Raw genomic sequence first — 23,923 nt, forward strand, 5'->3', positions numbered from 1 at the left:
TGCAATTAAACGTTTTTGCCTGTGACTATCATACAACCCAGGCAGATTATTACGATGGTCAAATGACATTTCATCACATTTTGACATCAAAATAATATAACATGGTCCGAAGTCCCATGCTTTTCAATGAGCGGAGAGAAGAGCGTCCTTTCACAGAGTTGACCTCCATTTTGCCTTGTGAGTCCTACTAAAATTATAAGTAAACATTTTTTTGCCATCCAGCACTGGCGTGCACAGGTAGACCTCTAGTGGTGCTCACACCCTTGCCCCTCTGCCCGCAAAAACAATCCAATAGAAAAGAGAGGCTGAAAAGACGCATGAAGATGAAAGGTCAGAGTGAAGGCCAGCGAGGGGTCATGTTAACTAGAGTTTAGCACCTTTTAAAGATCCCATTTTAATATTGATTTGCTTCTTAAGGTTAATCGTATTAAAAAAAGCTTTATTAGCTAAATTATTAGCTATTATTTAGTACAAACCATAACTGTAAGTTACTTCTATGCTACAAGTCTTGCAGTCATGTTGCCCTAATAGGTTGTGGGGTATTATTAATTATTATGTGTGTGTAGTGTTTATTTAAAAACTACCTTTGACATTTCCGAACATCCGGGCATTTCTGATATGTCCCCAATGCAAATGCTTCCTTTATACGGTGAAAACAAACAGCAGATTGTAATGCTTTTCCCTGTGACTATCATACAAACGACATCGCATCACATTTTAAAACAATCCTCACAAATCAAATGACAACAATCCAAAGTCCAACGCTTTTCAATGAGCAGATAGATTTCGTTCACCAAATTGACGGCCATCTTGGCTTGTGACGTCATCTCACAATTGTCAGCACAAAAGTGACCCCCATATAAATTAATAGAATAGTATCATCTTGAAGGCCGAAAGTATCGTCTATAGCATAGGTGTCAAACTCTGGTCCTCGAGGGCCGCAGTCCTGCAGGTTTTGAAGGTTTCCCTCTTCCAACACAAGCTTATTCCAATCAGCAGGATCGTTAATCAGGCTTATGCAGAGCTCGCTAATGAGCTGGTCATATATCAGCTGTGTTGGAAAACGGAAACATCAAAAACCTGAAGGAATGCGGCCCTCCAGGACCCGAGTTTGACACCTATGGTCTATAGCAGAGGTGGGCATCGAGGGCCGGAATCCTGCAGGTTTTGCCTGTTGCCTTTCTCCAACACAGCTGATATATGATCAGCTCATCAGCAAGCTCCGCATAAGCCTGATAACGATCCTGTTGATTGGAATCAGCTTGTATTGGAAGTGAGAAACCTCCAAAACCTGCAGGACTCCGGCCCTCCAGGACCGAGATTGCCCACCTCTGGTCTATAGTATGGTCTTGAAGGCCAGAAAAGAAAACGATTAAAAATTAATTACAAAATGTCCAAAAACAAAAGAAGAAATCCTGATAATTAGCATATGTCCAGCAAATTAAGAGAAAAAAAAGGCAGAAAATTGGTTTAAAGCTGGAAAGAAAATGATCTAGACATAACCTTAAAATGTCCCAAAACAAAAGAAGAAATCTTGAAAATGACCATTACAATTACCAAAATTGCCCAAAATGTCGTAAATTTGACAAAGGCAGAAAAGTCTAAAAATGTTTGAAAAATCTCACTCACACACACACACAACAAAAACAAGGACGAAAGGATGCGGCATATATTTGTGTTATGGTGCAGCTCTAATGAGCTCTCGGGCCCTCAGTAAATTAAAACAAACACAGTTTCTCTCATCACATTGTTCAAATGTTTTGCGGCTCTGAGTCCTGACAGACTTTATTTGGCCTAAACTGGCTCTTTCAACAGTAAAAGTTGCTGACCCTTGACCTCATTTGTGTGTTGTATTCCATTCAAACAGCAACTATACAAAGAACATGATAAATGTTTGAAGATTGGTTGAGATGAGATGAATGTCATTTTCATTTCTGCAGAGTTGGAATCCTTGACACACTTGATTTGGCATTTTTATATTGTTGAAATTTATGATGAAGGATGGATTAATTAAAGAACGATTCATGTTGAAAACTAATGAAAGCTTCTGTGATGCTTGGACACTTCATAAACTGTAGTGAAGCTGTAAACCTAACTATAGTACTGTAGTATTTTTCAAGCTAATAATAGATTTTCACTTAATTTATGAGAATCAATCTTGAACATTGGAGGGTACATGGCTGAAACACAATGAAATAAAAAATGGTATATGGGAGGTTCGAAATAAACGTGGTTGTGTTTACTTTCTTTTTTTTGCATAATGAAGAGTTCACTTTCCATAGAGTACATATTACACCTCTAAAGCAATTTATTAGAACAGGGATGTTTGCACAAAGTTTTACCGCCATGTGGCTCAAACAGTCGTACATGGGAAAGAAGAAAAAAAAACAAAAAACTTCAGCCCTCTTACCAGTGCATCACCAGCAAGTCAAAGCAGAGCACTGCATTTCAAATACAGCACTTGTACTACTAACTTAGCTACACTTCAGCCCCTCCCATCCGCCAAATACGAGGCTCTCTGGCGACGCGGGTGGCTCCGCGTTAACAATAGTTTACATTACATTCTGTAGATCCTGATTGTTCCACAACAACAGCAGACATTTATGCAATAGTGCTGCTGCACTCCCCAAAAAATAACAACACAACATACAACCAAACATGGTCTACAGAAATGGGTGGGAGTCTTCAAAGAGACTTGAGATGCGGTGGACATTACACATGCTCCTAAGAACCGCTCATGGTTTTGACCATGTGTAGCAGACCAATACTTTTCTTAGTAACTAGCAGTCACAGTAGCACAATCAATCACACGCTCACACACACACTTGACATAAGAAATAAAAATAAAAGCATTTGTTTAGTGGTCCTGAATTTACAAGTAGTACAGTCCGTATGAGCTAAGAGGACCAGCCTAAAAATACACACATCCTGCAAACAGGCGGCACATCTGGATCAGGGGATACAAAGCATTACTAACCACTGGTCCACGATTTTATTTAAAAAAATAAAATAAAAATAAAATACAATTCCTACCTCCTCCCCATCAAAAAGAAAGAAAGAAAGAGGCATTTATTTTCACTGCACAACAAGCAGAAAAATCCCAAGCATTTTTTTTTGAGTAGGATAGCACTGTTGCCTGGTTACCCATCTTCGCTTTTTTTTGCCTCTCAAAAAGGAAATGGTTCGTCAGGATAATTACACTTTTTCAAAGTCACACTTGAGCTATCTATGACACGTTTCATATGTAGTGTAGTGCAACCACATCAGTGTGTATTGATGCACTGCGAGGGAAGAGAAACACTCCAGTTCAAAGTCTTCTAGGAGCTTATAACACTGAGCTCGACCAGATATACTCACACTTGAAACAGCAACATTGCAGAAACTATGGATGAAAAAAAAAAAACCCCAGAATGAAAACATCCCCGCTGTCATGTTTCAAAATACAAAATGTCAGTGTAACAACAGGTCCTTTTCCATTTTTTTGTCTTGTTCTCAGGGAAAATTTAAGTCCTCTTGGTGGTGCGAGTAGGGGATGACTGTCTTTTTTTTTAGTCATTCAATTTTGTATATATCTGAGAATGTGGTAAGCATGCAAGCCTCGTAAATGGAGGGTGGGGGGGCTGGGGGAGGGGGGGGTGACGGAAGGGCTGCTGGCTTTAAAGGAGCCTTCAGGCCAGGGCGGGGAAGGCCTCGGGGTCGTCCACGTTGGGGACCGACACGCCACTTGCCTGGTGGGAAAACAAGACATCAGGTTGGCATTCAACATTTTATTAAAAAAACAAAAATCAATCTAATAAATAAGATGTCATTTCAAGATAAAAATTGCAAACTCTTCCAAGGCCCTCCTAAGTAACGATCGGTGTTGATAATTGGTGCTGCAAAAGTATTACTTGTGGATGAGCCCCATTGTCAGCACGCGCCGACATGAGCAGCTTTTCCACATCAGTGCTTTTAGGCTTAGTCGTTTATTATCATTGCGCCGCAGCGAGCACATTTTCAGCTTTGTCGTTGCTCGCGCTGTTACCTTTTCAGAGCGCCCTCCGCCGCGCGCCGGCCTGCTGCCTCCCCCACCGCGGCCGCCCCTGCCCCCGCGAGGGCCCCCACGACCACGGCCGGGACGGCCCAGGTCTCCGAAGTTGATCTCCAGCTGAGATGTGATGTCGTTGGCCGGTTTGCGAAAGTGGTGGTCGGCAGATTCATCAGTGGTGCTCTGTGCGCACAGTAGCGAAAGTTCATATGCAGTTTTTTTTTAAATTAACTCATTCACTGCCATTGACGGCTCGAGACGTCAAAAATTAATTTGAACTATTTCTATTTAACACATGTTTTCCACATTTGTTAACCAGAGTGTGAAAACCTAGATTTTTCTTAATTGTAATTTAGAAAATATAACATTTGTGATTAATCGTGAGTTAACTAATGTAGTCATGCGATTTATTACAATACAATTTTTTAATCGCCTGACACCCCAAATTTTTAATAATCTTTTCTTTTTTTAATCGCATTAGGCAATTTCTTTTATTGTAATTAATCACATGACTTCAATAATTAACTCATGATTAATCACAAATGTTATATCTGTTCGAAATGTTAATATATATATATATTTTTAGGTTTTCATACTCTTATTAACAAAAGTGGAAAACTAATACAAATAGATCAAATGAATTTTTGACGTCTATAGCCGTCAATGGCAGTGAATGAGTTCAAGGGCTTATTTCAATTGTACAAGTTTTTCATTGACATGTCATCATCGTATGGCTAATATTATAACTACCCACCTTTTGGTACAGAGAGTGTGCATCGACTTCCGTTTCTGTGGAATCAATCAGAGCTCCAACAGGCCTCTGAAAATTCAACATATAATACGTCAATGCAGAGTTTTTCAACACTTTGAAGTCACACTAGCACAGGGATCTGCAACCGGAGGCTCCGGAGCCACATGTGGCTCTTTAGACCAGGGGTGGCCAAGTTCGGTCCCCGAGAGCCCCGATCCTGCCTGTTTCCCTCCTGCAGCACAGCTGAATCCAATGATCAGCTCGTCAGCAAGTTTTGCAGAAGCTGGATAACGATCCTGATCATGAATCAGGTGTGTTAAAGGTGAGAAACACGGAAAACAGGCTGGATAGGGGCTCTCGAGGACTGAACTTGGCCACCCCTGCTTTAGACCCTCTCCGGTGGCTCCTTAAAATGTTTTGGGGTAGAAATTATTCTTTTTTTTTTACATATTCATTTTTTAGATAAAATATTCTTTAAATAAATTAATGATTTGGGTAAAACAAATAATTTAATACTTTAAATAAATGTCAGAGTCCAAATTTTGGAGTTGTCAGAAAAAGAGACAAAGGGTAGAAGAAAAACTTTTACAAATTACCTACAAAAAAGGCCAAAAAGTGACTATAAAATGTCCATTAAATTGCCTAAAATGTCAGAATAAAAAAAAAGAAAATGTGAAAAGTAGCTATAAAATGTTGAAAAATAAAAGAAATCCCCAAAATAACAATAAAATGTACACAAATTTGCCAAGAAAAGGTCAGAAACATATATATATATATTTTTAAAGGAGAAAAGAAAACATTAAAAAAGTAAATATAAAATGTCCAAAAACAAAAGAAGAAATTGGTACAAAATTGCCCCCACAACAAAGTCAGAAAATTGATTTAAGAAAAGCATGGACAGAAAAATGGCCACAAAAGTGCAAAAAATCTCAGAAAATTGATAGCAAGAAAAGCAGGAACAATGTCCAAAAAAAGAAAAGAGAGAGGCATAAAATAAAATTACCATGTGTCCATAAAATTGCCAACAATTTTGTAAATTTGACAGAAAGGCAGGAAAGTCCAAAAACGTTTGAAAAAATTCCAAACACACACAAAAAATCCCAAAACGAAGACGAAAGGTAGAAGAAAATAAATCTCTAAGTATTGGATGCTGCATGTTTGTGTTATGGTGCAGCTCTAATTAGCTCTCGGGCCCACAAACACACGGTTTCGCTCATCACAATGTTCAAATGTCTTGCGGCACCAGACCGATTTTTGTTGTTATTTATTTTGCCTAAAATGGCTCTTTTACCAGTAAAGGTTGCCCGTACTCACATCTTCACTCTTGGACTTGTGCAGCACGTATCCTTTCTTCCACTGACTGTCTGCACCCTCGTTGGGCTTCCGGATGTTGAACTCCACTTTGGTTCGCTCCTTGTCCTGCATGGCCTTCCACTCGTCCAGTGTCATCTCTCGAGGACTTTCGGGTTTCACTTCTTCCGCCTCGTTCTCCCTGCAGAGCCCCGGTGCACGACAAGGTCCATAACAAGGTCCATAACAATGTTCTTATCTCATGTCAATGTCAGATAGATAGAAATGGAATGAGACTTGAGAAACCAAAACCAAAGTGTCAAGCCTCGCACGTGGGAACGCAATCAATGACACTCACTTGTTCTCAGAGCCAGCGGGTGCGTGTTCCTCTCCTTCCGGGGTCGTCTCGGCAGCGGGGGTTAGTTCAGCCTCACTGAAACACATGAAGAGCATCCGTTTTGAGTTGCGCAACCTTTGCTGGACCGCGTCGTCATACAGTTAACAATGAAAACAACAATCAATTGCGCGCCCTTATAATGAAGAATATTGAGTTGAAAAGCGGGCCTGTTCAGTTAAATACAAAGCTATTAACTCATTCACTGCCATTGACGGCTATAGACGTCAAAAAAATCATTTGAACTATTTCTATTATAGTTTAACATTTCCCCCCCACTTTTGTTAAGAGTATGAAAACCTAGAATTTTTTTATTGTACATTTAGAACAGATATAAAATGTATGATTAATGGTTAGCTAACTAGTGAAGTCATGTGATTAATTACAATTTTAAAAAATTAATCGCCTGACGCCCTAATTACAAAATAAAATAAAATAAAAAATTAGGGGCGTCAGACGATTACAATTTGTAATCGTAATTAATCGCATGACTTCAATAGTTGACTCACGATTAATCACAAATTTTCTATCTGTTATAAATGTACAATTACATTTATTTCTAGGTTTTCATTAAAAAAAAAAAAAAAAAAAAGTTAAACTAATAGAAATAGTCCAAATGAATTTTTGACGTCTATAGCCATCAATGGCAGTGTTAGTGTGCTGTGTAAATAGCAATCAGTAGATACACAATTACACGTGTTAAGTTCCTGTCATTATATGTCGCTAGCCGAGATAGATGAACATATACATTAGTTGTAGTAAAGAAAACAATAGAAACAAAAAGTTGACCAATTAATTTAAATTGTCTAGTGGCACACTCTTGAGCTATCAGACTAACTTTATGAGAGACAAGGCAGCAGAATGAAAGAATAAAAAAGAAGAGATGAAGCAACGCAACTTGGTAGTTTCTATGAAACAAAAAGGCAGGAGTGACTTGCTTTGTCTTTGTTTCTTTGACTCAAACTGCATAAAAAGTACAAATTACGTCACGTGATGCTCTCAATCTTTATTCTCTTGTCTTAAGACTTTCTATTGACACAAAACACCCTTCTTCTCTATAAGTCAAATGGCACATCATTTTCTTACCCTGGCTTCTACTGCCCCTAGAGGCCAGAATCATTCTTATACTCAATTTCTTATGATACATGTAACCTAGGTGTGTGCCCAACTGTCCATTTTTAAGTGGCCTACAGCATACGCTAAAAATGACATTTGCTGCTAATAACTTTGTTTTACATACTGTAGGTGTAGAGCTTTTCAAAACATGCAAATGAACTGTATTCAACTAAACTAGTAACATTTTGATACTCATTATATATAACACAGTGGTGAATAAAGATGATTAACTCATTCACTGCCATTGTTTAATTTCTTCCCCCACTTTTGTTAACAAGAGTATGAAAACCTAGAATTTTTTTCATTGCACATTTAGAACAGATATAAAATATGTGTGATGAATTGTCAGTTAACTAGTGAAGTAATGCGATTAATTATGATTACAAATTTTAATCGCCTGTCGCCTCAATTTTTTTTTGTTTTCTCTCTTTTTTTTTTTATTCATTCATTGCCATTGACGGTTATAAACGTCAAAAATTAATTTAAACTATTTCGATTAGTTTACATTTTTTTCCCACTTTTGTTTACAAGAGTATGAAAAAAATGACGTCCTCCACTTTTTCTCTGCGTCAAGGTCCAAATGGTGAAAATATCACACGAATGATTCCCAAGTAGCTCCTTTTAAAATAGCCAGCTTGAGACTTGAGATTTCTCCTGTTTTGGTTCTGAATGTTGAGCTGGGATTCAGTTGTTGTTCAGTGCAGGGGCTAATATTTTCGGGCGGGTTCCAGGGTTTAGACCACTGCAAAATCCTAAACTATTTTCATTATACAAGTAGATGCTGTTCAGGTAGTGATTACAAAAACAAAAAGACTGTAATATATAAATGATATGCAATTGCTTGAGTGACTAATTTTCAACATGGCCCGACCGACGTGACGTTTTGTAACAAGAGCAAATGTTTTTTTCGCAGTGGACTTAAGGTGCGTTCCATGAACAGGCACAAAGTAGGAAATCACAGACATACGTAGAAAAAGCTCAGATGACTGACAGAGCGACAGGTTGTGACACATTTGGTGACGCTTCCCTTAAAAAAAATAAGTCGAGTGTGAATTATTTTGTTCCCAGTTTGTAGTATTTGATTACACATTGGACTAATTGGGAGCGGAATGGAAGAGCAGAGACCTGCAACATTACGTTGAGTCATGGGAGGAGTGCCACTGTGTTACCAATATTTAAAACGGATAACAACAAATGCAGTCAAGAGTATGGCATGCAATGTGAAAGCACATACAGCATAAATACATTCAGTATTTACATAAATTAACATGCATAGAGCCCAACATTTTGAATTAATACAAATAATTTTGCTGCGTTTTGTCGATGTACCGTTTCAGTACCAATATGGAGGTATTTTAAGGAAGTCAAAATGTTGGTATCGTGACAACACTAGGTCAAAGATGACTATGAATAGCCTTGATTATGACGCGGGTGCAAAAGACAGCGATGTCTTGCCTGGCCAACAACCAATTCCAGAAATAATAAATTGATTAACTGATCCAATAGTTCTTTATGGAAATGGAATTAAAGTAGAAGCCTGAGACCTCAGAGAAATGTTTTGATAGAAACAAGGCAGGAATATCTTTGTTGGTTTGACAATGCATGGAAATGAGTTTAGTTACTGCCGTGGTATCCTTCAACACTCCCAGCTCGACACTTGGAGCCCCGCAGGAATGCAAATGGACGCGTGCTAAAGAGTGAATTATCACCTGGCTTCCTCCTTCACATGTCCCCAGTTGTGTGAGCCGCTGCCACTGCGCTTCTCCTCGCTCTTCTGATTTCTGAGGCAAGACCATTTGAAAGTCAGATAACATTTAACGCATGCAGTCGACAGTCAAACTTTGCGACGGGGGCTTCGGTTTACAACCCAGTTTCGTTCATATTGCTGCTATAGAACCAGAATTTGAAAGCAATTCGGAATTGAAATTTAGAATTTTTTTATATTCACTGGTGTGGAGGCATTAGTAACAGACCACAATGTGGGGGAAAAAGAAGTATTTTGGAGCCATATGCTAAACCGGAAGTCCGCCATTTTGATTTACCTTGGAATACCTTTGGCCTTTTCTAAAGATCATATTTTTAACTCATTCACTGCCATTGACGTCTATAGACGTCAAAAATTCATTTGAACTATTTCTATTTAACTTTTTTTCTTCCCTTTTGTTAATAAGAGTACGAAAACCCAGAAATAAATTATTATACATTTAGAACAGAGATAAAATGTGTGATTAATTGTGAGTTAACTAGTGAAGTCATGCAATAAATTACGAAAACATTTACATTTCGTTTTCTCTCTTTTTTTAAAGTAATTTTATTTTTAATATATATATATATATATATATATATTTTTTTTTTTTAAGAAAAGATTATTAAAAATGAGGGGTGTCAGGCGATACATTTTTTAAATCATAATTAATCGCATAACTTCACTAGTTAACTCACGATTAATCACAAATTTTATATCTGTTCTAAATGTACAATAAAAAAAATCTAGGTTTTCATACTCTTGTTAACAAAAATGGGGAAAAATGTTAAACTTATAGAAATAGTTCAAATGAATTTTTGACGCCTATAACCGTCAATGGCAATGAATGAGTTAATGAACTGCTACAGAAATGATCTGATCATTTTCAAACTTTGTGTGTTTCATATAAAGATGTTTAAAATAAAGTTTTTATTTTTATTTTGTGGCACACTGTTGTTTGTGGCACCTGGGCTAAAACTCACGGAAATTAGCATACACATCAGACCTGGCATGAACATCAATATTTGAGATTTCTTGTGAAATTTTCAATAAATGGCACAATAGCGAATCCTACACAGTTTTGACAAAGTATTCCTGGTTGTACGTTTCACCAACAAGACCTACAAAAAGTATTTTATAGCAATATGCTAAAAGTAACAGGAAGTAGGCCATTTTGCATTTATTTAGGAATTTTGTTCCATTTTTGGCTTTTTATAGTGTTCCAAAACCAACTCCTCCTACAGAATATATCCATTTAGGGCTGCTCGATTATGAAGAAAATATTCATCACGATTTATTTGGTAATAATTGAAATCACGATTAGGACAATCATTTGTTTTTTGGTACAAAACAAGAAAACGTTTATTAAACATGTAAAAAATATAAAAAGGAAAATAAATGTATTTGAAACACTATAATTATGCAAGTTCCCTTTGGACCAAACAAGACTTATTAAATTAGTCATTTCAAAATAAAAAAGGTGCAAATATATACACTTAACCAATTCAAAATTAGTATTAATAATCTTTTATTTTTGTTTACGGTTATGCCGAATTTGTAATTGTGGATTGTAATAATTGAAATTGTTATTGAATTTTGATTAATCGCACAGCCCTACGATCTAAAGAAAAGTTATTGAAAGTTTTGATTTTGTCGCACGCTGTTGCCGTGGCGATGCACTGTTTGCCGTTTTTGAGGGTCTAAACATGGGAGTAAATTCATGAAACTTTGCACACACATTAGTTTTAGAAAATGCAGTTGTGGTATTGCTCATCGAAAAAAATTAAGTCACTCCTAAAACTATCTACAGATTTGTGTCGGATGATTTTGTGCAACGGGTAACTGTTTCTTTGGTACCTAAGCTCATCTAATTTTGCAGGGGAAAATATTTTAATGCACTTTACAACTTAAGCATTTTGGATTTTCAAAGATCTGTCCAAGGCAGGTGGCTTTTTAAAAAAAATTATAAAGAAAAAAGTAATTCTGAAGAACACTAAAATACAAATACGTCACATACAAATAAATGGCAATCATTTAAAAATCCGGACTCACGATTTGTCAGTGCCGCTGTGTCTGTCAAAGTCTCGTTTGCCACGGGAGTCAAAGCCTTCTCCTCTGCCCATGCCCCGCCCTCGTCCACCGCGCCCAAATCGGCCGCCGCCACGCCCTCTCGGGGGCCGGTCTCCGGAGGGCCTGAAGACAAGGAACAGAAAGAGAAGCTCAACCATGCTCTTGCATTCGTACACTTAAAATGGTCACGTGACGCTCCATGGCTATTCTCACCTGTCTGCAGAGAAGTCGCCGCCGCCGCCCTCTGGCTTGTCCTCGGTGGGTTTCTCAAAGCGTCGCTCACGAGGAGGTCTGCGGTCTGGCCTCTTGTCTCCGGGTCGGCCCTCCCCTTGGCCCCCCTGGTGCTGGGAGCCCTGGTGACCCTGTTGCTGGTCTGGCCGTCGACCCACTCGCCTCATGCCTGTCAATCACACAGCGCAGTTTGTGAATCTTGGGTTGACATCACTCACTCTTTGATGCTGGTTTAAAGGAGGTGGACGAGCAATGATGATGACATTACCGAATGAACAATACTGAGCTCATTAGAGAGAAAAAAAAAAGAGCAATGATGATGACATTACCGAATGAACAATACTGAGCTCTAAAAAAATAAATAAAAAAGAAATAAATAAAGGAGGTGGATGTGTTTTCTTTCATAAAAACCGAAGCTTCAAAGTGACTGAAATGTTGTATGGTGGTTCATAAAGCACTGGGGAAAGCCTGTGATTTGTTTAGAACAAAGAATCCAGCCTTGGCATTGCCCTGACCCGGAAAACCTTCTTCTTCTGTTACCTCTTCGGCTGTTGCTGCTTTCTTCTTCCACGGCGCTGCAGCAGCAGCTGCAGAGGTGCCAAAGAGGTAACAGTAGGTGTTCAGGGTTCAAGGCAGTGCAAGCTTGAGGGGGAAAAAATTACGGTTGTATAGTTTTTCCCAACTTATGTGAAGTAAACATGTTATGAAAGGCTCGTTTTCCGTTTGACAAATTCCAATTCTTTAACAAAAAATAAAAAAACGGGATGGCTCGTTCTCTTTCAACAGAGACAGCAACACTGCCTCTTAGCGGACTTTACGTATGTGTTTGTGAATAAAGGTGTCTACTGATCGACAAACTCGCCTTCAGCAATTCACAAGCAAAATTTAATATTTACAACATGTGAAAATCGTGGATATATCAGAGTGCATCATTTTGAGACAATTCTCTGGCCCCATTAAAGTGATGAAAATAATGATCACACAAAGCCTTTGTTATGTCATCTTTTAAAATGACATAATACAATCAACCTGGTTATCAGCCACTGCCTGCTGCAGAAATACCTCGTAACTAGGGCTGGGCGATATGGCCCCAAAAATAGAATCTCGATTTTTACAGACACTCAGGACGATTACGATTTTAATCTAATAAACCCAACAAACATTTATTTAAAAATTTTATTTATTCAAAAATAATTCCTGTGCAAAATGTTCAGACAACAATCATGTATACTGATTCTAAATTTGTTTTGACATAAACTTAACATTCATTTTTTTTCTTAAAAGCCACAATTAAGTTGTTGGTAGCTATTGTAAACATGTCTTGTAAACCGCCCATCCAGTATTCTGCCACAAAATTACATTTGAATGTAACAGAACATAAGAACAACAGCTTTTAATAATCCAAAAGACAAAATTTGATTTCACGATTTAGCAAATTTTCAACGATTTGATTTTTAAAATGACGATGTATCGAATTAATTTGATTTATAGCCCAGCCCTACTCGTTGCAGTAAAATATTTAGTTTATATATTTTGAGTCACTGTCAATCTTTACAAAGAAATAGAATGTCAATTAAGACAAACTTACATCAGCAAATAAGGTCATGCTGTACCTCCCAAATCCGCCAAAAAGGGCGAGACAACTTGGTCGCACCAGTGCTACCAGTTCAAAAGTGTAGAACCCTGGCCTTATATTATATTTTCTTTTCTTGCTATCAAATTATTCAACACCAGGAGCACTCAGCCGAAAACGTTGTCGTAAACATTAACTACTTACACTGTAATTAGGGCTGAACAATTTTGAAAACTAACCTGATTGAGATATTCTTTCCTCAATAATTCACTCATGATTCATTTTCAAGGTTGACGGTGCCCAGTGGCAATGGCAATATAAGGGAGTCCTTGGATGAAAATTCTTCCCCTAGTCCAGGGGTGCTCAAGTCCGGTCCTCGAGAGACCCTATCCTGTCTGTTTCCCTCCGGCAGCACAGCTGAATCTAATAACGATCCTGAGAATACATCAGGTGCGTTAGTGGAGAGAAACACTGGAAAACAGGCTGATAGGGGCTCTCGAGGACCGAACTTGAGCATCCCTCACCTCGTCTCTGGACCCAAACAATTTTGAGAACCTGAACTACAGGTATTTAACTCGATTTGATGAAACATAAATCCGCAACTGCTTTTAAATCCACACACTAATTTCGACGATTCTTCGATCAAGCAACCACGCAAACGTTAATTACGGCCAATCCTCATCCGTGTTTACATCGAGCCGCGCACCAACTCCGAGCATCATCCAGACAAGCGCAAACATCCCAACAGGATGTGTCCGCCACGCCGTGCATGCACGAGTCGCTGCCTATGACGTGAAGAGTTGCAGCAACGAGTGAAGGACTCCACCACCTCCATGTGTCCTCCAACAACAAACGAAAAGGCAGGCAGGCAGGCATGGCTCAGCGTTGACCTCCCGCCGACCGACGCTGTCCAGCAGCAGCTAGCACGTTAGCAAGACAATCGAGCATCACACCAAAATAAACACAGAGCGACTGCGTTGCGCGTGTTTGTTTACCTTCTTTTTTCAGATGCACCGGAGGCTGGGACTCCTCCTTCTTATCCAAGAGCGGGTTCTTCCTGTCCTTCTGCGACTCCTTCTTGGGCTGCTTGGCGGCTTGAGCTGCGCTCTTAGCGGAGCCAGCAGCGACCCCCTCCTTCTTCTTGTTTTCGGCAGCTTTCAGGATCTCCGACGGATCGGACTCGTCGTCCGGTAACTGGTCGAACCGGTTGGTTACGACACAGCCGAAGCCTTCTTGCAGGTGGCCGGGCATGATGGCGCCCCTTCAGCTGGATTCACCTCCGATTCGACGAGGCTTGATGCGAGCGAGTCGCTGGATGCTGCCACAAGATGGCTGGGAGATCGGCCCCTTCTCTTCCGGTGCGAGACAACATCCGGGACACGGGGAGACGCGCGGCAAAACGAGCGCGCGCCCGTCTGCAATGTTTTTATTGACATTATGTAATGACTCATTTTTATGTCTGCATAGAGTAATCTGCTTTTTAATTTCCCATTGGGTATCACATGCACGGACAGCTCCCAGTCATGTGATTAAAAAAACAGCATCTCCCTAACATGGACAAAAACGTTCAGCATTTTTATTATTATTTTTTTTACTAAAATTTCATGGGCATTAGTAGGCTCTAAATCACATGTGTCAAATTTCAAGGCCCGTGGGCCATATCTGGCCCGCGAAAGTAAATTACGTGAATCAATTTTGTTTCTTGATAAAATACCAACTTCACTTTTGAAAAGATATTGCAGCTTGCAAATTACCAATCCCCCTTAATTTTTTTTAAATAATATTTCAACAAACAATTTTTACTGGCCTTTAATTTAGTCCTTAATCAATTTATGTCATGTAAATCATACATTTATTTGAGTTCACAGTCATAATGACCCTCTGAAGGAAACCAATATGGCTCGTGAAAAACGGCACCTTTTATTCTGAATGAGACCTTTATGTTGTATATTAAAAAAGGGACTATATTTTCAAAAATCTTTATTCATAGAAGAGGGATAACAGTTTCAATCGTATCAGAGGTTTTAATTCACCCAAAGCCAAATGGAGGAGTAATTGGTTTATGTTTGTTCTATTGGCATGTCAGTCGCCACATGGAGGTACTCAATGCACTATTTTAAAATGATACAACATCATTTTGGTGATTTATTTTGCAGACACCTGGGTGTCCCCGGAGCCCAGTTTGAGAACCACTTGCAAGGGGTCCCAATACAAAAAATAAATAAATAAGTCCTCCACTTTGAAAATGCTGTAGCAGCTGTTCCTGAGATTACGTTGGATTCATGAGTTAAAAAAAGAAAGAAGCAGCACTTAAGTGGTCAGCAGGGACATGGTGAGTAACAGCTGGTGGAAACACATCTGTCTGTCCTCCGTGGGATCTTCTTCTTTGCTCACCCACTCTGGTTCACTAAAGTGTCACATTTAATGCCTCTCACTTATGTCTAAATCCACAGCCTCTTCCTGGATACTTTATTGCTTTTTAGACTATGTCACTTACAAAAATAGCAACAGCAGACTAGCAATAATAAGCTTTTGGTCGTCACATACCCGGATTTTTTTTCTTTCTCATAAGGTCCGTACCAGCCAAATATTCATCCATTTATTTTCTCGAACACCTGTCCTCATTGGAGTCATGGGTGGGCTGCAGCCTACAACAGCTGACTAGGTGAGTAACAGGGTTTATTAGTATTAAGTATGGTGCATATCATTCAAATGCACATAAGAAAAAAAGTATACAATATGCTGGTTGAATAAATCCTCCATTGTAAAAAAAAATAATTTCACACATTCTTAATTTGATTTAATGTCCGAAGAGAAAATTGTATCGAAAATGTTTTAGGCCGAGAATGATCTGTTTAACCAGCACTGAGGCAGTTTGCTAATTCCACAAAATTAGCCATCAGCTCCGTTAATGACACCATTGTCGTCTATTGTGGACTGGGACGAGATTAGCAATTCACCGGCTGAGTGCATTTTTACTGGGTTTGTTTGTTGAATATCTGTGACTAAATGAGGCTAATGATTGTGGAAAAAGTATAACTGTGCAATTATTTACTCTTGTTTAAAACTAGACAAGCATGAATCGATAGCACAGTTTGTGTTTTCCGCGAACCCTTCCATTACGTAGGACACACATTTATGTCATTACACTCAAGTTGATTTAGGCCAGTGAGTCTTCTCCTGATGTCTTTCTCCAATTCAAGTAGTTTCTCGTAAAGCAACTCACACATATTGTCGTCAATGTCCATCTGACAACACAAATGGGATTGTTACATGCTGTATAATGTACGTAAAGCATCGTTTGAGGACGTTTATGCGGTGTTCATAACGTTTGACACTTTGCAATATCACAAGGACACTTGCCAGCTCTAATTAGATTCAATACAACAAGAAATTCTGCTTTTACAAAGATAATGTTTAGTTTTTAGCATTGTGACTGTAACAGTAGTGAGTTTACATATTTTTTATTACTATTGAAAAGTTAATTAACTCATTCACTGCCATTGACGTCAAAAATTCATTTGAACTATTTTTATTAGATACATTTTTTTCCCACTTTTTGTTAACAAGAGTATGAAAACCTATTAAAAAAATTATTGTACATTTAGAACAGATATAAAATTTATGATTAATCGTGAGTTAACTATTGAAGTCATGCGATTAATTACAATTAAAAAATGTAACCGCCTGAGGCGATTTAAAAAAAAAGAAAGAAAGAAAAGATTATTAAAAATTAAGAGCGTCAGGCGATATTTTTTTTAATCGCAATTAATTGCATGACTTCACGAGTTAACTCACAATTGATATTTTTTTTATATCTGTTCTTAATACACAATAAAAAAATTCCTAGGTTTTCATACTCTTGTTAACAAAAGTGGAAAAAAATGTTAAACTAATAAAAATAGTTCAGATGAATTTTTTTACCTCTACAACCGTCAATGGCAGTGAATGAGTTTATGTAAACTCACTTATTGAACAAATAAAAAATAATCTGTTTGATTGACAATGTAAATCGCATTTTAGCATAGCATCTAGTTACATACCACTACAATTCTCAACACATTTGTTACGCAATCTGACAGTGTCAATCACAACTGATCAAAATTCTTTACAGTAATATGTTTTCTGCGTCTCCACTAGTCTAAACATGGAATTCTGATCATTATTGGGTATGTGGAAATATATTAAGCAGCAAAATCCACCTGTTTTTATCCATCTCAGGCGGCGGCCATTTTGCCATTTACTACCGAGTGAAAATGACATCACAGTTACGCAGGGCTCAGGCAACGGCCAACAATGGCTCAGCTTGTGTATGTCACATGACCAGTGGCGTAGCAACATTCCCCAGGGGCCCCAAGCAAGAAGGGATCAGGTGCCCCAGCAGCCCTTGTATACATATGGTTTCATTTCTAAATTTTGCACATCTGCACCTTCAATAAACAATCACCATTAATTGTGCTTCAATCAAGTCACTGCGAACCAGAAAACAGTACATGGCAACATTATAAAAAAAATAATTATAAAAGCATTACTATACATGCTCATTTATTAATTAATTAATTAATAATAAAAGCCTTAGTAAAAGGTAATGTTAAAAAAAAAAAGAAGCTTTACTACAAGTAGTCATAAAAAAAAAAGCCTTACTATAAACATTGTCGTTAAAAAAACCCGCCTCATGGTCACTTTTTTAAATAATAAAAGCCTTACTATATATACATTGTCTTTTTGAGAGAGAGGAAAAAGTCTTACTATACATGCAGTGTTTCCCACACCATGTTAATACTTGGGCGGGCCACCCAAGTAAATTGGCCACCACCCAAGAAGTTTTCAAGAAAATGTATCAAAAATATAGTTAAAAAGAAAAAAAAAACGTGTTGCGACAGGATATACCGCATGTAACGTTAGTTCGCCGTCACTCACTTGTGGATCGTGAGGCTAGAGGAGACGTTGTAAGAGGACTGAGACCTACCTCCCGTCCAACCCACCTCCCATCCCCACCGCAGGAGGCCACCCACCCAAGTAGATTTCAAATCTGGGAAACACTGACATGGTCATTATTTTTAAATAAATACATACACTGCTAATGTGAAGGATATGCAGTTTGTGTCAAATCTGTTGGCCCTGTGGGGGCCCCTAGTGGCTAAGGGGGCCCCAAGCAATTACCTGCCTTGCCAGTTGGCAAGCTACGCCTCTGCACATGACCAAACTCAGAAAACAAGCGAGCCGTGATTGGTCATCACCTGAGCTCTGAGCAACTGTGATGTCACTGTCAGTCGACAGCAAAGGGCAAAATGGCCGCCCCCTGAGATGGATAAAAACAGGTGGATTTTGCTACTTAATTCATATCGCAGAAATACAATTGTAATCAGAATGCAGTGTTTCGGCTAGTGAAGGCGCATAGAACATTTTATAATTGTAATGAATAGTTTTGAGTTGACTTCCCCTTTGACAATTTGTGAAGGCATCATTTTTGGCACCGTTTTCAAATTGCCTCTTGCAAATAATATATATATATATATAAAATAGTCTTTGAGATACTTACTTGCCGCGGCTCTGTGTAGTTTGCTCCAAATCCTGATGTTAAGCTGTGATATTTTGCCCGTGGGTCCAGAGATTCTGGTGTTTGAAGGAAAAGCCAATGCTGTGGAAGTGGAAGAATAATTTTACGTTTAAGAAGCTTACAATTTAGCATTCCTTTTGATGGGTTACTTGACTTTACCAGTGACGCCGCTCCGTTATATGGTGTAAGGGTAAACGTATTAGTGAAGATCCTGATCTGCTCAACACAGAAAATAGCAGGCGACGCTTCAGAAAAAGGCAACAGCGGCAAAAAAAAATCAGCTGGCACTCACCAGCCACATGATTGGCATGATGAAAGTCCAGAAAAATGAAGGCAGGATGCCATAAGTGAGATTGGTCATCACCAGCCCTGGACATATCACAGAGGAGAAAAGCCCCTGGGGAAAATAAAGAAAATGTTTCCGCACAGGAAATCCTTGCAGAGGCCAACGGCTATACATTTCAAAAAGCTTTCATATTTGAAGTGCGAAAACAAACCTGGCTGTTCTTGTGTCTGTTGAGGGCAACACTGAGCATGTCAGAGGCATACTTGGAGGAGCTGTAGGGCTCTGTCCCATTTTTATGCTGGATGTCCTCAATGCTGAAGGCAGTGCGGCGAGCATTACTTGAAGAGGTCCACACGACACGTGACGTGCGACCCGCTTCACACAACAGAGGTTCCAGCTCTCTGACCTTGCACACAAAGATGAGTGTTAAAACTGAAGACTGCAGGCAGTAGAATGCAAAAGTACAAGTAATGTCCAGTTTGTACCATATTGTCATAGATTTGTTTCCACTCTACATATTTGGTGGTGTGTCGTGAGGTTTTTATAAAAGGGGTGGGAATCTTTGAATGTCTCACAATTCGATTCAGATTTTTGGGTGTGCGATTCGATTCAGAATCGATTTTCGATTAAGAACGATTTTTGATTCACAATGATTTTTGCTTCAATTTAAAGATGTTCAAGGAATCGTAATGATCTACTCCAGTCTGACTCGCTAATGCTAACTAGTGCGCTACTCGAGGCCCTTTTATCACTCAAAAGAACGGCTCCACGCTGCAAAAAAACAACTTTTATTGGAATAACCTGATCGTGACTTTTTCCTTCTACTCTCTAATGTGGCTACAACTTAACAGTGTAGCAGACCGCGTGGAACCACACTGCCCCTAAGTGGCCAAATCGGGTACAACATGAACTCCCAATAAAGGCACACACAAACAAAGGGAAGACAGTATTAAATATTTAAAATAAAATCGATTTTGGGACATTTAAAATCGAATCGTACTAAGTGAGAATCTGGATTTTTATAAGAATCGATTTTTGGGCACACTCCTAGTTTTTATAATGTAATGTAAAATGTGTGCTTTGGCTCCGTAAAGTTTAGGAAACACTATTTCATGTTGCCAGTCGCTCCATCCTAAAAGAACAATAATAAGTCATTCCTGCTACGAGGGGTCTCTCAATCTAAATCATCAATAATCAAAACTCTAGTTTCAGTTTTGCTCTTATATTTGTGCATTTTATGCTGAGAGCGTATGCAACATCAGATAAATATAAATAATATATATATATATATACACACGTATAATATATATATAATAATAATATATACTTATTTTTGTATTTATTTCCACATGTATTTTATACTTATTTAAAATTTTTTACTTTTTTTCTTACTTTTATTTATGTATATATTTATATACATATATATTTTTTTGTTTTTATTTCCATTTGTATTTACTATTTGTATATAATTATTGAATTATAATTTGTATAGCCGGTTTATTTTCATTTTTTATTTATTTATTTTGCCATTTTTGGTCCTCCATAACAAGTCAGTGTTGTGTAGTATCCACAAAGCGGTCCAACAAAAAATATAATAGTAAAAACTGTATCCCATGGACTGACTAGGGACCATTTGGACTACTGCAGATCTGACTCCAACCATTTTAGTTGTTGATGTCCCTCTCACAAGGTAGAGAGGTGCTTTGATACGGAACGATCTGTGTTTGATCTTATACTCCCCACATCTAGTGACTCGGTTCAAAATGTACTCCCTGTTCACAATATTTGTGGCACCTGCACAGTCCAATGCAGGGTTGGATAGTTTGGTTGGGTGTTTACCAGGAGAAAATGACCAAACAGGTTTGTGGCGAAAACTTCCTGCAGACCATCAGAGTTGATGCGGTCCTGCTGTGTTAAAAGACCCTCTGCTGTCGCAAACATGTTGACGACGTTTCTGTTGAGGGGAGGGTACACATTACACCAGTGCGCCGGCTGTTAGCTTTAACAAATGAGTAACAAACTGAATTTACCTTGAGAACAAACCTTTGAAAAATGCTTTTATATCCACTTGTGGATTGGGCATTATTCCTGCATTTAGATACAAAAAGTCAATTCTTTTGTACCTGCAGAAAAAAAAATAATCTAAAATGAATCCATCAAACGTGTCAAATGAGGTGCAGTATGTGTCAATGTATCGACCTGGCTTTGAGTTCTCGGGCAGCAGCGAGTACTGACTGCGCAGAGCCCACGTCGAGGTGCAGCAAGTCCACATGGGCCCTGGCGTGGGATGCCAAGAGGGCAGAGCGGGCAGCCTCGGCCCGCTGCATGTTTCTGCACGCCAGACACAAACGGAGCTGGATGTGCTCAGTGAGAAGCCTTTCACATAAGGCAAGACCAATGCCGCTGCAACATGAAGAACCAAACAAAGAATGGCAGAGAATGATGTTGACAGTGGCACTGTGGCAGGCATTGCTTTTTTTCCAGCACTACCGAGTTTGAAAATCCTGGGAAATTAGATTTGACGTGGCAACACATACAAGCGTCTTTAATAACCACTGGTTATTGACTAACATTAATTAAAATAACAATAACCAAACTCTCACTGCGGTAAAACTCTTCTTTTTACGGAGTCAAGCCAGCCGCTCTTTATTTAAAGTTTGCCCTTTCTGTTTGTCCTTTTCTAGGATTTACGGTAGTATGCGCAAAGGGCACGGAGAACGACATCCGGTTTTCAAAATAAAAGTCATAGTTCAAAACAAATATTACTGACAAGCAGTTTAAAATATTATTATTATTATTTTTTTTAATGGAAAACAGTTTATTCAGTATAATGCATCACTAATTCACGTTTCATTGTTTATGCACTCTTTTGGGGTAAATCGGTTTCATTACCTGGCATTGAGCTAGAACGTTGATATGTACAGTATTAAGTTTATTACTAATAAGAGAAGACCTAATAATAAAAATTAAAAGGTGTGCATCATCAAGCAGACATGCCACTACGATGCAGCACTGATTTGAGGTCAATAGGTCACATGACCTGGAAGCTATTGAGCAAAAATGCAATTTTTTTGTTGGGAAAAAAAATCATTAAAATAAGATGTGACCTAAAAATAAAAATTAAAAGGTGTGCATCATCCAGCAGTCAGGCCTTTTAAGTTAGAAACGCGCTATATAAAAGAAGTACCATTTACCATTTATTGGTGACAAAGTCCAAAACACATCAGTGCTGCATCATAGTGGCATGTCTGCTGGATGTTGAACACCTCTTATTTTTTCATTTTAGATCTCCTCTTATTTTTAATGAATTTATTTCAAAGAAAATTAGCATTTTTGCTCAATCACTTCTAGGTCATGTGACCTATTTACCCCAAATCAGTGCTGCATCGTAGTGGCATGTATGTTGGATGATGCACACCTTTTGATTTGGATTTTTTTGGAAATTAACGTAATACTGTACATATCAGCATTATAGCTCAATACAAGGTCATGGAACCTATTTACCCCAAAATAGTGCATACCCAATGAAACGGAATTAGTGATGTATTATACTGAATAAACTGTTTTCCATAAATATATAAAAACCTTTTAAACTGCTTGTTAGTAAAATGTTATTTTTAAAATCGAACTTGTATTTTGAAAACCGGATGTCGTTCTCCGCGCCAGCGTTCCTTTGCGCCTACTACTGTAAATCCTAGAAATGGGCAAACAGAAAGGGCGAACTTGAAATTAAGTGTGGCTGGCTTGACTCCGTAAAAAAAGAGGTGGCTAGTTTTACCGCAGTAACCTCTCTGTCATTAGATCAGACTCTGACAGTTGCGGAATGCCCACATATCTAACGTGATCACTAGGCTTTTCGTACCTACCTACAAATGATGTAAACGTACATACATTTGCATTTTGTTCATGTTTGATCATTGTGATTTATGATGATTAATAAATCAATGGTTATCCATACAATACTGTTTCCATACTTTATTACGCAAAACAAATGTTTATGTTTTAGAAGACTCACAGAAGCTTACTCGAGCCACCCCAATGAGAACACTGATCACAAATTCCCGATGACTTCGCTTCGATATGGAAATAACATGTACAATCAACTTACCTGTTTGCGCCGGTTACAATAACAACTTTCTCCATGTCTGACTGCGGGTTGTCACCGGTAGACTAACAACAGTTTAATAATGAATGAGACAGTAACCGCTTTCGTGGGAGGGTTGGTACAGTCCCCATGGGCCCATGGTTCGAGTTCGGTGTAAACAAAGCAACCAATCCACGTGCACGAGACGATAACGTGGTATGACAAGCTGGCCAATCAGTTTCGAACTACGGCGAGCCAAAAGACAAGAGACTTTTTGCTGGCCATTCTTACCCTCCCGACTTCCTTTACAAGAGAAACCCCATTTTTATTGTCAAATATAATGAGCTTTGCAGGGGGTTTTACCCCCCAAATTAATAATTTTCAATTTTCTGTGTAGAAGTGTTTAATCTCTTGTTGCCCTCTAGTGGAGCAAATGAATGACGCAGTTGGGTCCATATTGCTACTTCAAAATCAAACCAGGCCTGAGCACTACCACAATTAACCAAACAATGCTTTACAGATCATATACTGTATATATTTCCAAAATAAAAATTCACCTGTATTTTCTGAGTCATTGTAATCTAAAACCACATCAAATGAATGTTGAAATAGGCAGACAGACTAACAACAACTATTTTACTGTCATTCGGTAGATTAAGCAGGTCAAAATGTCCCAAAGTGTGAGATGAGTGTCCTTTATTGTGAGAAAATGAATCTTTTTATACTTTCATTTATTCCCGCAAAACATTGTGCGTTGCTACGTGTTCCAAACACGGGGTCATATTAGAATTATAAAG

The 23,923-nt window shown here is 38.5% G+C and overlaps 2 protein-coding genes across 2 annotated transcripts; both read right to left on the reverse strand.

Annotated features, from left to right (window-relative positions):
• Positions 1–2,284: 2,284 nt before the first annotated feature.
• Positions 2,285–14,565, reverse strand: LOC147181130 (SERPINE1 mRNA-binding protein 1-like). The gene is made up of 9 exons (XM_086079135.1): positions 14,192–14,565; positions 11,606–11,792; positions 11,375–11,515; positions 9,288–9,359; positions 6,427–6,501; positions 6,093–6,270; positions 4,782–4,847; positions 4,025–4,210; positions 2,285–3,728 (listed from the first exon to the last, which is right to left on the reverse strand). Exons 1-9 carry the CDS (start codon positions 14,445–14,447, stop codon positions 3,669–3,671), a joined length of 1,221 nt encoding a protein of 406 aa, XP_085935261.1. The 5' UTR covers positions 14,448–14,565; the 3' UTR covers positions 2,285–3,668.
• A 594-nt stretch (positions 14,566–15,159) lies between these two features.
• On the reverse strand, positions 15,160–23,291 carry LOC147181131 (3-keto-steroid reductase/17-beta-hydroxysteroid dehydrogenase 7-like). The gene is made up of 9 exons (XM_086079148.1): positions 23,151–23,291; positions 21,242–21,445; positions 21,073–21,165; positions 20,882–20,996; positions 19,254–19,448; positions 19,049–19,153; positions 18,916–18,972; positions 18,739–18,837; positions 15,160–16,444 (listed from the first exon to the last, which is right to left on the reverse strand). The coding sequence occupies exons 1-9, from the start codon at positions 23,183–23,185 to the stop codon at positions 16,316–16,318; spliced, it is 1,032 nt and encodes a 343-aa protein (XP_085935274.1). The 5' UTR covers positions 23,186–23,291; the 3' UTR covers positions 15,160–16,315.
• Between the last annotated feature and the right edge of the window lie 632 nt (positions 23,292–23,923).

The sequence above is a fragment of the Leptonotus elevatus genome, chromosome 1 (genome assembly GCF_054856555.1).
Source record: "Leptonotus elevatus isolate MCC_2025b chromosome 1, RoL_Lele_1.0, whole genome shotgun sequence".
Classification (NCBI taxonomy): domain Eukaryota; kingdom Metazoa; phylum Chordata; class Actinopteri; order Syngnathiformes; family Syngnathidae; genus Leptonotus; species Leptonotus elevatus.